Source organism: Callorhinus ursinus, unplaced genomic scaffold, assembly GCF_003265705.2.
Source record: "Callorhinus ursinus isolate GAN/ISIS: 27379988/994484 unplaced genomic scaffold, GSC_fseal_2.0 scaffold28, whole genome shotgun sequence".
Taxonomy (NCBI): domain Eukaryota; kingdom Metazoa; phylum Chordata; class Mammalia; order Carnivora; family Otariidae; genus Callorhinus; species Callorhinus ursinus.
Window position 1 is genome coordinate 10,598,856 of NW_027397090.1, and position 17,412 is coordinate 10,616,267.

The 17,412-nt window shown below is 40.9% G+C and overlaps 1 protein-coding gene across 3 annotated transcripts in view; it reads right to left on the minus strand.

Moving 5' to 3' along the window:
- The window catches only part of PGM5 (phosphoglucomutase 5), a 207,739-nt gene that overhangs the window by 151,770 nt on the left and 38,557 nt on the right, over positions 1-17,412 (minus strand). For all 3 annotated transcript variants that reach the window (XM_025891657.2, XM_025891655.2, XM_025891656.2), the window contains exons 5-6: positions 12,341-12,531; positions 11,613-11,767 (exon numbers count right to left, since the gene is read on the minus strand). In XM_025891657.2, the coding sequence (XP_025747442.1) occupies positions 11,613-11,767; positions 12,341-12,531 (346 nt within the window). The remainder of the gene's footprint in view (positions 1-11,612; positions 11,768-12,340; positions 12,532-17,412) is intronic.

Genomic DNA, 17,412 nt, shown 5'->3' on the forward strand with positions numbered 1-17,412 from the left:
AGGAGAGGAGAGGAGAGGAGAGGAGAGGAGAGGAAAGAAGAAACCGTTCATCCTCATAGACAAGATTGTATAAGAGTGAGAAGTCTGAAATCCTGCAGATATTGGCTCCCCCAAAGTGAAAGCTTGGAGAGCCAGAGGCAGGGAGCCTGAGGATGAGAGTGATGCCTTCTCAGGCAGAGCTGACAGCAATATCCAGGTCAAGTGGACGTATCATTTGAGCTGCTGGGGCGAGTTTCACCTGCGGCCACCTCTACTTTAGTTCTGTGGGCCAACACATTCCCTTTATTACTTAGGCCCAGCTTTGGCTGGTTTTCTCTCATTTGCAGCACAAAGATCCTGATAGAATCTCTCTGTGAGTCCTAGATAGAGATCTTGCATTCTTAAATACAAGCACCAACTCATCAAAGAGTTTTCCTGCATGCTAGAATATAAACCACTGATGCAATCGAGGACTCTAAAAGAATTTAGAATTCCAAATGACAATTTAAACCCCAGGCAGAAACCTGAGCAGGGGCAAGATGAATGGATACTCAGATGTGAATTCCACTCTCACCTGTATAGGGCACACAGACAGGGGCTGACCAGATTTCTTGTCTTTTTTTTCCCTATGCACGGACATCTTATACCCAACTCCTAACACATTATTTACCAAAAGAACCGATTATACCTAGTCGGTATATTTTATGTTTCTGGTCATCAGCGTTGTCTGTCTGAGATGAAAAACTCTGAGAGAGAAGGAATTCTATCTGCTAAACCCACTTTATAGAAAATGTAACAGAGAAAGGCCGTTGAAACCTGATCAGTGTTTTCTCATGTGGCCACTGCTGATCTTACTGCTTCAAGCAGATCCCGAGGCAAGGGTATAAAATTCAAACCTTATCTTGAACTCCAGTCAACATTTTCCTAGAAGTCTTAAGTTAAAGCCAGGGATTGCTTCTTTCGGAGCTTTACTAAACAGTAGTGATGTTCAAGGTTGAAATTTACAAGACATCTTGGGGTTGAAATGAATTATGCTTGTCTGATGTCATCTACCACTTTTTGGGCAACATACGTTCCCATACACACACACCCCAACCCGCACAAATGATTTACACTTAAGATACAATCAGAACGCCTTCCTGCTCTCAACAATTAGGATCAGTAAAGAAATTATTAGATTTGGAATTAGTCTGATACCCATCTTCACTGCTTCTTTCTTGATGGGTGACCTTGGGCAAATTGCTTAACCTTTCAAAATGATCTCTCTCTTATAAATAAAATGTCAATAATAGCACCTGACAAATACTTCCGAGGATTTGGTAAAAATTGAACAAGGTACTATAATAGATTGCATTGTAAATAAAAATGCATTTATCCTCTTACTCTTTGCTGAGCTGACAAAACTTTTGGGCAGCTTCTTGATTCACCCGGTGCATCTTTCTTAGATACTATTGTTCCGTTAGCCTGACGAGTAAAGTAAGATTGATGATATTTAGCAATCCATTTAAGTAGTATTCCAACAGGCCCACCTTAACACTAACCTTTGAGATTGGGGGTTAAAATCCATTTTAAAACTTTTTATTTTTTTGGTTAGAGTTACAAAATCCATTTCAAAATATAAAGCACATACAAAAAAAAAATACACGCCTTTTTCCTCCAAAAGAATCTTCAAGCCTAGGATGATTTATCATTATCCCCCTTCATTTAAAATCATCGTTAAGTGCCAAATTTCTCTGGCAGCTTGGCAATGCAGATGGCTCAGAATTAAGCTGGGTCATCCTATCTTCCTTATATCTTTTATGCCAATAAATTTGACTAATGACCTTGAAATATTAGAACCTCCGACTCTAAATGTAAGTTAAGCCTTTTCCAAAGAAGAAAAGAATTTCAGGTAGTCTATCGATATTCTGGCTCACCACAGAGAGAAAAGCAGTGCAGAGATTCCAAAGGCCACCTGAGTCACCTGAACCTGGCCAGTCTATTAAATTCCAGCCTTGATGCTAAGAACTAGAGTTGATTTCTGACCCCAACCATAAAGGAAGACCCAAGAGAGGTGCTTTGTTTTGTTTTTAAGTAAATAGGATTTGATTCTTTTTATCAATTTTATCACAGTAAGATTTACATAAAATTCATCAATTACACAGTTCCAAGAGTCTTGACATATATACACACTTGTACAATGATGTATGTGTAACTACCACCATAATTAAGGTAGTTACTTCATGCTTCTTTGTAGAAATGAATGGGACAAGGGGCGCTTGGGTGGCTCAGTCAGTTAAGCATGTGACTCCTGATTTTGGCTCACATGTCATGATCTCAGGATTCTGGAACTGAGCCCCATGTCTGACTCCACACTCAGCAGCGAGACTGCTTCTCCCTCTCTCTCTGCCCCTTCCTACTGCTCATGCTCTCTCACACTCTCTCTAATAAATAAATAAAATCTTAAAAAAATAAAAAGAAAGAAAGAAAGAAATCCCTCCTTAAAATGGTCTTTAGTTCCCAAATACCCAGGGCAGTGTTGAGGGGCTTCTTTCAGTACTAGCTGGGTCCACCAATGGTCAAAGTGACCTGCCAAAGGCCAAAGAGGGCCAAGAAGTGGAAGCGCTGAGGATAAGATGCTGGACACCCTTGGCAATGACCATACCTTTCTAGAGATGAAGCCAAAGAATGGCAAAGAGTCCTTGCAAACGTAGTAGGCAAAAGAGAGCTGACTTCTAAAAATGGCTTGTCTTTCAGTTCACGTTGGAGAGTGATGATGACTACATATTTTGGAACTCAGATTACTTAATGCTTATACAAAATTGTTTTTCTGACCAACTCTAATAGCAAAAACCAAAGATGGCTCTGAAAAACTGAACAAAAGATGGCTTATCCAACAGCTCCAAAGCTCTTGCAGGTTCTAGTCTTAAAATGTTAACAATTTGTTCCTTTCCCTTTAGCCAATTAATTCATAAATGCCCTCTACTAAATGTACACATGTTATCATGTGTTTATCAGACATCAGCTCTTAGAAACACCAAGTAATGGGCTTCAATCTTTGTTTGCCTCCTTTCCAGTAAGTGAACACAAAAACCATACAGGAAAGTAATACGAGGCATTCTCTAAATGTCCTAGGAAAAATATCCATTCCTCATCCTACTCACTAGAGCAAGGAATAAATAATCCTGAGCTTAAGTTCAGGCTGTGGTGAGTTTGTAATTATTGAGCAGGAAATAACTGCTATGGGGTTGCTTCCTTTTGTCTTACCTTGATGAAGCTGTAATCAATACCCCTGTATCATTACTACAAATCTGACTCACTACAAAGTTACCTAAATGTAAATGAAAACCATAAATCAGACACAGTTTTATTATAGTCAAAGAAGACCATGTAATTATACATTATTTATTTTCTTCTTATCATTCAGATATACCTTCCCGTGCCACCAGGTGATGGTATCGACAAGTCTACTTTGTACAAAAGTCAAAAGAAAGTGTGTTGGTAGTTCACAGTACTTAACTTTGAGAATTCTGTGATTAGATCTGTGCAGTTCTAGTTAATTTTTCTTCCAAATGAAAGGTATGCAAAAGGGGAAAAAAATCTCATTCATTTAAGAAGTGCTTATTGAGATGAGAACTATTCTGTGCCAAGCACTGGTTAAAAACTTTGCCCTTCATGGGGCTCGCTGGACATTAGGAAACAGACAAGTATGTGTTTTCAATGTCTGTGACATTTGTGATAAAGTGGTCTATGAATAATCAGTTCCACATGGTGCTTTGGGGTGGAGAGAACACAACACCAAAAGAGGACTTAGTAAGAAGGCGATGCTTGACTCTAGCCTTGAAAAATAAGGAAGGACAACATGGGATGGGGTGGGGTACGGGGAACACATTTCAAGGAAAGACAGCAGCTTGTGCAAAGGCCCAGCAGTGTGAAAGGCCATTGAACTTGGGGAACTGTAAGCAGCACAACACATCTACAGGGCAGGGTAAAAAGTGTAGGCAGGAGTGAGATTTTCCTAAGCAGAAAATTATGCATGCTTTAGAATCTGGACATGAGATCTCATTGGAGATCCAGGAATGGATATCTCATTGTCCAGGTATTTGACGCTACCAACAGATTTTAAGCAAGGGAGGGAGAAGTATGGATTTTTGCTTGGGGTGGTTCACAATGTGAATGAAAAAGAGGAGGTCTGGAGGCAGGGAGACCGGTTAATAGACTATTGCAATAGTTCAAGCAAAAGACTATGAGAATCTGAACTAGGAAAGTAAAAGTAGGCATGGGGAAGAAAGAATGATTCAGGGAACATTTAAGTAGCTTTTCTGACAAAACTCAGTAATTAATGGTACCTTGGGAATAAGGAAGAAGTGGAAGTCTAGGACTATTCCAAGGTTTATAATTTGGGTGACAGGTGGTTCACCCAGATAGAGCAATTTTCAGGGAAAATAGGAAAAGTTGCTATTTATACATATTAAATTTGAGTTGCCCACACAGAGCTGTCTATTGACAGCAATCTGGATATAGAGCTCAGCGGTAAAATTTTCATACAGGATATACTTGAACATATTTATCTACTGAAGCATAATAATTCCTATCATTCTGTAGCAGAAACAATGTATGGGAGACTAAGTAATTAGATATTAGCTCAGATCACTATCTCTCCCATTACTCTGGTCCATCATGACTGATCTTAGAGACAAAAAAACACAGATCCAAGGACGCAGTAAAAACCAAGGTCATTGTAGATCAGGAGATACTTGCATACTTATAGGATTAACATTGTCTGGATTCCAACAACCAGCTGAATATATTCAAGATAAGGCTACAGTACATATTTCAGACTGGGGATTGGCAACAAATAGCTGTGGACTATATTCTGAAAAATAAGCATTTTCACACGTTTCGGGGGCTATTTCTAATCCCAGCATCATAGCCAGGTCCGGCTGCATGTTTCTGATATTTGGTCCTACCCACAACCTCCTCTAGCTGTCCTTGCCTGGCTAACCCATCTAAGGAGCAGGCTTCATTTCCTATGAGCACATGGTAAAATTTGTATCTATGTTTTCTCTTTACTTCTTATTGTTCGTCTTCTCCATCAGACTCTAAGTTCCCCCAAGGCAAGGGACCATGTCTAGGACACAAAAGACCCTTAGTAACTATTCTTGAGTGAGTACATGGTGAACAAAAGGAGTGGCACAAATAGCCAAGAAAAGGTAGAAAAGGATTAATTCCCTTCACCGCCACATTTATGGTGGTGGGCCTTCCATGGCCTCCCTTCCAGTCAAAACATACTTTCTAGATCTGGATCCATTGCAGTGTACTCAAGGATGCTGCTAGTGGTGTGTGAGGCTGTAAATAACTCTAATGAGAAGGGCTCAAGTCTTCATGTGTTTGCCTTGTTTTGCACAGCACTCGGCACACTCCCAAGCACAGATGGGCTCTTCATAAATATTATTGAAGGATGATGACACAGAGGATTATTTAATGCTTCTGCATGGAGTGGAGACAGACCTCGGGCCACAAATATACTTTTAATGTGCTTTACTTCTCAAATCATTTGAACCAAAATGATTTCAGCCTCACAGACTCATCTGCAACTACAAATCAGACACATTCAGAGGGAGAAAACTCCAAAAGAATGCCATTTTCAAGACTGAAACTGCATTATTCTGGGGTAAATGGAGTCCTTGTTTCAGCAACACTGTAAGAGTAGAAATTAAAGACCCTGAAAGTCTTCCCTCAGGGAACAACGATTATCTATGAACAATGACATTTTGCCGGAATAATTCATCAGTTTCAAGGGTGCAGGCCCCCCCGATTCTGGAATCCCAAGAGTTTAGGCAAGTGCACCATTTAATGTGTCTCAGCTACTCAGTTGTCATTCTTCTGGGTCCTGGCACTTTCAGGCACATTCCAATGATTTTATTCATTGAAAAAAAAAAAACAAAAAAACCTATAAGGTAAACCAGGGTCAAGATAAGATTTTGAAGCTGTATTTTTTTTTTTATCTAAGAAGAAAGAAGCTCATAAAGTGTCCATCATGAGAATCCACCTGGGAGCTACCCAAAAGATCAAATACCCAAAACAAATCACCAGGTCAGAGCCCCACAGGATTCTGGATCCCAACCAGCAAGCATGAATAATCCTTTTAAATGGTCACTTACATATCAGAACAGGCCCTTTGTGAAATTTCTAAGCAAGGCCTCTGGTTTCCTACTGAAACAGAGTTTTACTGGGAGGGAGAGGACCAAGTGAAATCAAGAACTGCCGGGAAATGTCCGGGAGAAAAGAGGACAAATGGTTTTTGTTGTCAGAGTGAAGCCTGCCTCTCCTGGCCAGGGTTTGGAAGGTTGCTGGCTATCCCCAGAAGAGTTGGGCAATATTCTCACCTAGTTTCTCAGGGGCCATCTTGATCCAGTGGTAGTTACTGGGCAGATGGAATTGTACACTAAAGACCCAGTTTCAAATCCTGGGTCACTTTCTGATTAGCTGTGTAACCTTGTATAAGTCACTTAGCCTCTCTGATACATGGTTCAACATCTTGAAGACGGTGAGAGGCATGCCTTCCCAATTACCCACTAAATTCATGCAAAGATCAAGTGAAATCAAATGTACACAAGTTCTTTCTAAATCATAAAATTCTGTAATAAGTGAAAGGTGGTATTATTAAATATGCTCCCATAAATATTAAGTAACCTACGTAGCAATCAGGATCCTGTATGAGCCTGAGTCCTCAATGTCTAAAGATGGCTCCATTTTTGCCCTTTTCTCCACAGTTTTACTGAATCCTTTTTTTCTTCCTTTTTATTGGAAGGATATAAGCAAAAGCAAATGGAAAAAAATGTGGAATAATACACCCTACTCTTTGGTGCCACTAGGCACTGAGTGTGGATTATAGCATGAGCTTGATATCAGTATCTCCTGAGGGAGAGAAGGAAAGTGGGGAGCATCCAAAAGATTCTTCCTGGTGGAAGATTCCAAGGTCAAGATACAAAAATCAGTTGTATTTCTAATTGCTAGCAGCAAACAACTGGAAAATTAAATTTTTAAAACTATTCCACTTATAATAGCATTAGAAACATAGAAAATAATCAGAAATAAATTTAACAAAAATTGTGTGAGACCTCTACAGTAAACCACAAAACATACATAAGAGAAATTAAACTAGAAATTATGTAAGAGAAACTAAAGAAAACTAAAAGGAAGAGATAAACCATATTTGTCAACTGGAAATCTCAATATTATTAAAATGCAATTCTCCCCAAATTATTCTATAGATTCTACCCAATCCCAATCAAAACTGTCACAATTGGTAGACATTGACAAGTTGATTCTAAAATGTATATAGAAATACAAAAAAAGCTAGGATGTATCATTTTCTTAATTTGGCCAAGAAGAAAAAAAACACTTGGGGGATTCACTTGATTTCAATGTTACCTTAAAGGTTTAATAATCAAGACACTATAATATTGGTATAAGGACAGGCAAAAAGATCAATGAGAGAAAATAGAGAATCCTGAAATAGACCCAAACAGAGGGTCTATATGGTCAACAAAGGCACCAAGAGGAAAGAAAATTCTTTTCAATGAACAAGGTTGGAATTACTGGATATAGGGGAGAAGTAAACCTTGACCCCCGCCTTTCACCACACACAAAAATTAATTCAAAATCATCATAGACTGAAATGTGAAGATTAAAACTACAACAATCCTAGAAGAAAACATAGGGAAAACATCTTTCTGACCTTTGGGCAAGCAGAGACTTCTTGTAGAGGACAAAAAGTATATACTAACTATACAAGAAAATATTAATAAGTGAAACTTCATCAAAATGTAAAACTTCTGCTCATCAAAAGGCACCACTAAAAATATGAAAAGGCAAGCAACAGGCAGGGAGAAAATACTTGCAATACATATAGCTGACAAAAGACATTAGCCAGAATATATAAAGAACTTCTATAAATCAGTAACAAAAAAAACCTAATTTTTTAATTGAGCAAATGTATATGAACTGATACATAACAAAAAAGTTACACAAATGGACAATAAGCTTATGAAAAGGAGCTCAACATCACTGGTTATGACAACGATGCAAACCTAAGCCAAAAGAAAAACGAAAATTTCAAAGCACACAAGGCTTACTTGGCAGGAGACTTGCAGGATATAAATGTGCATTTGGGACTTGTGTTTTAAGGACCGCAGTATCTTTTTGGCTTGAGGACCATGCATAGGGCTTTTTCCCTCATCCTCATCAAAATGGAACCACAAACCACCATGGTTTGTATGTATAGTTTGTGGTTTACAAACCATCTATCTTTGGAATAGATACCAAAGACTCAAGGAGACTCAGAGTGAGGTTCAAGAGATGCCTCTCCACCCCACCCCATCAGATCTTGCTTTTAATTTCCCTCCTCTAAAAGATCTGCTTCTCAACAAGCTGCTGACACCCCAGGGTCTTGACCCTGACTGCTCTCAGAGTCAAAGTATACAAAGATCCCCAGGATATAAGCAATGTGGGACTGGTATCTCTGGAGGATATGGAACCACAAAATGATCAGAGCATGTCCACATCGTCCCTTCACCTCAGCAAGGGTCAACACCCAAATGCTACTCGCACTATAGGGAGAGTCAGGTCAGCAAAAGCAGCTGAATGTCAAATCGATACCAAGTCAATTTGAGTGTAAGCATGCCAAAGAATGGGCTCTATTTGTTAAAAGTGGTAAGAGGCTTGAAATGCAACTCCAGTTTCAGCCTTAGTCTCTGAGAACCTTTAGGAGAAAGATGAAGTTCCCATTTAAAAGAAAAAAATCAAAACCAATTAAATCTATGTGAGGTGGGGAGGGGAACCCACATGGCTGGAGGAGAAACACCCTGAGTTACAGAAGCCAAGGGTTGGGGAGCAGGCCTCGGGAGCCCAGAAGAGCTCGTTAGGAGTCCTGAGTTGTTGGGTGAGAACAGAGGTTCTCGGGGTGGCGGGGGTGGGGGGAGTTGGCACGCAGCAGACAAGTGCATGCCCTTTATTCTGGCTGCCTGGCACATCTGCCCCATTTTCTCTGGCTCCTGCCTGGACAGCGTCTTGCTTCTCATTTGTCGTCTCTACTGAGGCCTGGAGCAGAACAGCCCTGGAGCCCATGCCCTGCTCCACAGCTTAAGGAGTCTCATTTGTGCCCCACCCTCAGGAGGAGGCCTGGCCAGTGGTCAGCCCACTATCCCATTGGCAGGGGAGAAGAGGAATGGATCCCTTGTCCTGCCTTCTCATTCTTCCCACTGAGGCTCCACTTCCTGGGGTGGTGACTGTGCTGGGGGTCCCTCTCCTCATCCTTGTGCAGCCTCATCTCCTCGCTTCTGAGGATGGGACCGAGGGCAACGTGAAGCACGGGGGAGGACTTGAGGTTAGAGGGCATGACTAACATAGGCCTCACCTGGGGAGCTGTCACCTGGAAGCCTGGGCAGCCAAGGGTGTCACATCAGCACCTGAAACTCAGAGTAAGCCCTGCAGCTTCCTCGGAGGCCCCTGTCCCCTCTCTGGGTTCCTATGGGTCTTAGAGTCCCACCACCCCATGTGAAGTAGTACTGCAGAGTCATTAAGACCATGCACTCCGGGGGCGCCTGGGTGGCTCAGTCGGTTAAGCGTCTGACTCTTGATTTCAGCTCAGGTCATGATCTCAGGGTTGTGAGATCGAGCCCCACGTTGGGCTCTGCACTGAGTGTGGAGCCTGCTTAAGATTCTCTCTCTCCCTCTCCCTCTGCCCCAACCCCTGCTCTCCCTCTTTCCCTCTGCCGCCCCCCACCCCCGCTCAAAAAAAAAAAAAAAGACCATGCACTCTGGAGCTGGAGTGGCTTGGTTAGAATCCCAGTTCCACCCTTGCTAGGCCCTGATCTTGACCAAGTTATTTAACATCCCTGTACCTCAGTTCCTTCATCTGTAAAATGAGCTCACAGTGTAGTTATGATGACTACCGAGTTTACAGAATGTGCTTACAGCAGTGCCCAGCACAGAGTTAGAAAATCAAAATCAGTAAGGAAACGGTACTGGCAAAAAAATAGACATATAGATCAATGGAACAGAACAATAAAGAGCTCAGAAATAAATCCATGCTTATATACTCAATTAACCTATGACAAAGGAGGCAAGAATATACAATGGGGAAAAGACAGTCTCTTCAATAAATGGTGTTGGGAAAACTGGACAGTTACATTCAAAAGAATGGAATTGGACCACTTTCTCACGCCATGCACAAAAATAAACTCAAAATTAATTAAAAACCTAAATGTGAGACCTGAAACCATAAAACTCCTAGAAGAAAACATAGGCAGTAATTTCTTGGCTGTCAGCCACAGAAACATCTTCCTAGATAATGTCTCCTCAGGAAAGAGAAACAAAGCAAAAAAAACTCTTGCACGGTGAAGGACACCATTGATAAAACAAAAAGACAACCTACTGAACGGGAGCAGATATTTACAAATGACATATCCAATAAGGGGTTAATATTCAAAATATATAAAAAAACTTATTCAACTCAATCATAAAAACACAAATTATCCAATTAAAAGTGGGCAGAGGATCTGAATAGACATTTTTCCAAAGAAAACACCCAGATAGCAATACACATACACATGAAAAAATGCTCAACATCACTCATCATCAGGGAAATGCAAATCAAAACCACATGAGATATCATTTCATACCTCAGAATGGCTAGAATAAAGAAGACAAGAAATAACAAATGTTGGCAAGGAGGCGGAGAAAAAGGAACCCTCATGCACTGTTGGTGGGGATGGAAATTGATACAGCCACTGTGGAAAGAGTATAAAAGGCCCTCAAAAACTTAAAAATACAATTACTATATGATCCAGTGATTCCACTCTTGTGTGTTTACTCAAAGACAATGAAAACACTAATTTGAAAAGATAGGCGCACCCCTATGTACATTGCAGCATTATTTATAATAGCCAAGATATGAAAGCAACCCAAGTGTCCACCCATACATGATGGATAAAGAAGAAATGGTATACATAGAAATGGAATATTACTCAATTATTAAATATAATATGATATAATGCTAAGGGAAATAAGTCCATCAAAGAAAAACAAATACCATATGATTTCACTTGTATATGGAATTTAAGAAACAAAAATAAGACACAAACAAAACGCCAGACTCTTAAGAACAGAGAACACACTGCCGGTTCCCAGAGGGGAGGTGGTGGGGGGTGGGATGGGTGAAACAGACGAAGGGTATCATGGGTACACTCATCATGATGAGCACTGAATAAAGTATAGAATTGTTGAATCATATTGTACACCTGAAACTAATATAAAACTATATGTTATTTACACTTCAATTTTTAAAAAAAGGAAAGAATATTTTGTACTCACTAGAATTGCTAAAATAAAAAAGACTGGCAAAAAAATGAGGCACAGAGATCACATGGCTCTCAAGTTCCCACAGCTAAGAAGTAGCAGAACTAAGGATCAAGTTCAGGCCACCTGATTCTTCATGCCTCTACCAAGTGCACTATAAAGGTCTCTAAGTTCCCATACTTCCCACAATTCCCAGTGAGGCGGGGGAGAATGAGCGACAGCTAATGATGAAGGGGACACTGACATCAGAAACCTACCATGAAGTTCTTCACGGTGACATCCTTGCTTACCTGTCCAGGGCCGTGCTGGTGGGCATACTCCTCCCAAACCCTCGAACCCCCATCTGACGGAAATATGGAATGCAAGAGAGGTTGGCAGCAATGATGGCCAGTGAGTCAGAAGGGCTCACAAAGAAGCCATTTCGGCCTAGAATCATATAACGGTCCTGTCAGAAGGAATGGGTGAAAATGATCAGACAGAGGCATCTGCTGCTAGCACGCCATTCCCATAATCATCACAAGCTACTCTACCACCATCCTACAAACAACCTAAAACAGTTTGAATGAAGCCAAAGGGGGCATGAGAAACCTTCTTCTAAATTCCTGAGTATCGTAGGGCCCAGGACCTTGACACAGTTAGGAATGTGTCCCACCTGTTGAAATGTGGATGACTATCTCAAGCTTCAGTACCCTCCATATACTTATACAAGAATTATTGCTGAAATACCTTGTTCCTCAAGATGGCAGTTTTAACAAAACCAACCATAAATAAAGATTTATTGCATGAATTTTTTTAAAAGAAATAAACCTTTTTATAACATAATGATACCCTGGAACTAAGAAAAGTAAAAGCTATTTAATTGCAATACAGAAGAGCCATTAAAAAGAAGAGCAGAGGCAGAACCAGTTAGGGTTCAAATGCCCCATATGTATCAGCCAGCCCCAAGAATTCTCTGGATTCCGATGCTTGGCTTATTAGCTGGTAAAAGGGTCAGCAGGCAGGGAAATTTCCTACTTACCCCATCAGCATCAAATGCAGCTCCGAATCCATATTCTCCTCCTTTCATAGCTTCCAGAAGGGTTGTTGCATATGTCAGGTTTGGGTCAGGATGCTGCCCTCCAAAATCTTCCAAGGGAACACAGTTTATTGCAGAATTGGCTGGAGCTCCCAGCTCATCACACAAGACTTTTCTCACATAGGGTCCCATGACTAAAAAGAGATAAGTGGCAATATGAAATCTTTGCAGAAACCCCCGAGACTGTTCTGTTCTGGTTAGAACAAGAAAGACCATTTAATAGCACAGGATAAAAATTCTACAAGCTTTGTCAAGACACAACACAGAGTAATACTTATTTCAATTAAAATTCACTGAGTACCTACCATGTGCCAATTGCTGTGCTGGGCATATAGGTGTATCCAATAACCAGTTACATAAAATTTTTCTCCAAAACTTTTCTAATACGTTGCCAGAAAGAAATCAACTACTTAATAATGATCCATTGTGTGTTGCCTTTTATGTATTAAAAAAAATTGGCTAAATATAGGCAAAAGCACTAAAGGCTCTAGGAATGTTCTTTGTCTCTGCAATCATTTTAACTCTGCCAAGTATATAATTGGACGCTGTAAACCACGGAAGCATATAAAACTAAGCATATTTTACAAAATAATTGCTAAGAAAAGGTATTTTCCAGTTCAACACATTTACGGAGCGCCTAACATGGAATTCCTAAGTTAAGAATAGAAACATCATATTCAAGGGATGCAAATCACACTGTTTCTACATTACTGGGTTCTTAATCCATTAGTGGGATGAGTCAAATCTACAGGTGATTGCAGTGGTAAGACTGGTGCTATGCAATGGATATTTATGAAATAATTAGATCCAATGGCTTATGAGAAGAAACAACCACAGGTAAAGTTTCAAGAAAGAGGTAGCATTTCTGGAGGGATGTGAAGAGAGAATATAAATTTGATAGAGATGGGGAGTGGGGATGCCATCCAAATGGAAAGGACATTATGAACAAGGGAATGGAGCCTGAGTTAGAACATACAGCAGATTTGGGGACCAGCATGTAATCTGGTTGGCTGAAATATAGGTAAAGCATTGTTTTCCATTTAATTTCCACTAGTACAACACAACCCTCAAACACTGAATATCTTTTGATTTTGCCTGTCCAGCACTTATTTCCCCTTCCTCTAGTTGCAATATTTTGGGATTCCTTTGGAGACTAAATCCCTTCCCCATCTTAGTTCTTATGGCTAAATCCCACTTCACCCAAGACTGAGAAGGTGACCTAGGTCTGCCCAATCAATATCCTCCAACCCTCAGCCAGAGTAATTGATTCAGAGACAGACATATAGTATAAGCTAGGCAATGAGGCTCAAAACCAGATATACTGATCAAAATATCTAGAAAGAGAAACTGTCTTCCCTCTAGGTCAGATGATGCTAGGGCAAGAACCTGAAAAATCCTTTTCTGGGGAATATGATCAGCCCAATAAGAAAGAAGAAAAAGCCCAACCAGATGATCTCAGAGTAAAGCCCATGGAGGATGAGCTCCACACAGGGGCTCAGATCTCCCAACAAAATTTTTAGTGCCTCATTCTTAAATGCGCCAGAGAGCCAAGGATCACCAAACTTTTGAAAAATGCAATTAACATGAGATCAAAACAAAAAGAGTAAAGAGCAACCTAGAGGAAACAGAAACTATACAGAGAAAAGAAAACTTTTAAAATATATGTCAGTGATATTTTTTGTAAGTGTACTTTTTCATTACATAATGCAGTTAGCATAATTATAGGATATTAAATATTTTCAAATGTAAAGGTCCATAAAAAACAATTTTCTTGGGCGCCTGGGTGGCAGATGGTTAAGCGTCTGCCTTCGGCTCAGGTCATGATCCCAGGGTCCTGGGATCGAGTCCCGCATTGGGTTCCCTGCTCCTTGGGAGCCTGCTTCTCCCTCTGCCTCTGTCTCTTTCTGTCTCTCATGAATAAATAAATAAAATCTTTAAAAAAAAAAAGAACAATTTCTTTTTAAAGATTTTATTTATTTATTTGAGAGTGAGAGCAAGAGAGAAAGAGAATGAGCCACGGGAGGGGCAGAGGGAGAGGGAGAAGCAGGGTCCCTGCACAGCAGGGAGCCTGATATGGGGATTGATCCCAGGACCCTGGGACTATGACCTGAGCCCAAGGCAGATGCTTAACCGACTGAGCCATCCAGGTGCCCCCATAAAAAAAAAAAAAATCTTACAATTAAATACATAATTGGCTTAAAATACAGATGATAGGAGAGGAGGAGCAAGATGGCAGAGGAGTAGACCTGTTTCGTCTGGTCCCAGGAATTCAGCTAGTTATCAAACCATTCTGAACATTCTGAAAAACTTAATAGGAGAGCGAAGAAAAGAATAGCAGCAACTCTCTGAACAGAAAAGCGACCATTTTCTGGAAGGTAGGACACGCAGAGAAGTGAATCCGAGGCGATATTTGGGAAGATAGAACTCGGGGGGAGGGAGCCTCCATCAGCCCCTACCGGCAAGTGATAGAGCAGCGGAGCACAAAACTGGAACTTTCAGAAGCCTGCTCCACTGAGGGACATCGTTCCAGTGGCTAAGCGGGGGGGGTGGAACCCTCGCGCGACAGGGTGGTCTCAGGACCCTCGGGGTCACAGAAAGACCAGGGGTGCCTGAGTGCGGCAGAGCTCCCAGGTATCGGAGCGGGGAAGCCAGCGGCAGAGACGGAGCCGAGGAGTGGGCTCTCAGCTCGGGGTGGCCATAAACGGTGATCCGTGGCACAGTCGGGCCACGGCTCCTCCAGCAGGGACCCAACAAGTGGCAGAGCCGGGGAGACTCCCCTTCCTCCCCTGGGAGGAGCGGCACAGGAGTGCACTGCAGGGATCTACCGGGTTTGGAGATTCCATAGGGGGTCGGTTGCCAGAGATAGAAATGCTCAGTCACAGGCCGGGTGAGCAAGGAGTGTGGCCATTGACCGGGGAGACGGGAGTGATTGACTGCTTTTCTCTGGGGACTCACTAAGCAGTGGGGCCCCGAGTTCTCGACTCCTCCGGGGCAGAGATTGGAAGGCCACCATTTCACTCTGGCCTCCAAAGCAACCGGAGATTACTTAGCCCGGCCCCCAGCAAGGGCGGGGCAATTCCGCCTCAGGCAAAGACATTTGGGAACCACGGCAACAGGCCCCTCCCCCAGAAGATCAGCAAGAACAGCCAGCCAAGACCAAGTTTACCAATCAAGGAGAATGGCAGAACTCTAGCGCTAGGGGAATACTGCACATAGAATTCATGGATTTTTTTCCCATGATTCTTTAGTCTTTCAAAGTTAATTTTTTAAATTTCCTTTATGTTTTCTTTTTCTATTTTTTTTAATTTGTCTTCTTTCCTTTTTCAAGCAATATCTTATCAATCCCTTTTTTAAAATCTTCTTTAATTTTCATTTTTAGAGTCATGTTCTATCCCTTCATTGTAGTTAACCTTATTTCTTGTATATATATATAAGTTTTTCTGTCTTTAAAATTTTGGGATACAGTTTCTTCTAACAGACCAAAATATACCTTAAATCTCTAGTGTAAGGTTCTGTTCTAGTCTCCTCCCTGATCACATTCTCTCACTTTTTTTTCTTTTTTCTTTTTTCAACCACCTTCTTATCTTATAAATTCCTTTTATAAAATCTTTTATAATTTTCATCTTCACAGTCATATTCCATCCCTTCATCGTATTTACCCTTATTTTAGTACATATATAAGTTTTTCTTTCTTTAAAATTTTGGGAGGCAGTTTCTTCTAACAGACCAAAATATGCCCAAAATCTAGTGTGTGGCTCTGATCTATTCACCAGCCTGATCATATTCTTTTTTTTCTTCCTTCCCTTTCTTTTCCCCCCATTCTCACGTCTCTTCTGATTCCTTTAGTGTATATTTTTCTGGGGTCATTGTTACACTTTTAGCATTTTGTTCTCTTATTCATCTATTCTCCTCTGGACAAAATGACAAAATGGAAAAACTCACCTCAAAAAAAAGAACAAGAGGCAGTACTGACTGCCAGGGACTTAATACGGACATTAGTAAAATGTCAGAACTAGAGTTCAGAATGACGATTACAAAGATATTAGCTGGGCTTGAAAAAAACATGGAAGATACTAGAGAATCCCTTTCTGGAGAAATAAAAGAACTAAAATCTATCCAAGTCGAAATCAAAAAGGCTATTGATGAGGTGCAATCAAAAATGGAGGCTCTAACTGCTAGGATAAATGAGGCAGAAGAGAGAATCAGTGATATAGAAGACCAAAGGATGGAAAATAAAGAAGCTGAGAAAAAGAGAGATAAACAACTACTGGATCACGAGGGCAGAATTCGAGAGATAAGTGATACCATAAGATGAAACAACATTAGAATAATTGGGATCCCAGAAGAAGAAGAAAGAGAAAGAAGGGCAGAAGGTATATTTGAACAAATTATAGCAGAGAACTTCCCTAATCTGGGGAAGGAAACAGGCATCAAAATCCAGGAGGCACAGAGAGCCCCTCTCAAAATCAATAAAAATAGGTCAACACCCCGACATCTAATAGTAAAACTTACGAGTCTCAGAGACAAAGAGAAAATCCTGAAAGCAGCTCGGGACAAGAGGTCAGTAACCTACAATGGCAGAGACATTGGATTGGCAACAGACCCTATCCACAGAGACCTGGCAGGCCAGAAAGGACTGGCATGATATATTGACAGCACTAAACGAGAAAAATATGCAGCCAAGAATACTATATCCACCTAGGCTGTCAATGAAAATAGAAGGAGAGATAAAAAGCTTCCAGGACAAACAAAAAGAATTTGCAAACATGAAGCCAGCCCTACTAGAAATATGAAAGGGGTCCTCTAAGCAAAGAGAGAGCCTAAAAGCAACATAGACCAGAAAGGAACACAGACAATATACAGTAACAGTCACCTTACAGGCAATACAATGGCACTAAATTCCTATCTTTCAATAGTTACCCTGAATGTAAATGGGCTAAATGCCCCAATCAAAAGACACAGGCCATCAGATTGGATTAAAAAAGAAGACCCATTGATATGCTGCCTGGAAGAGA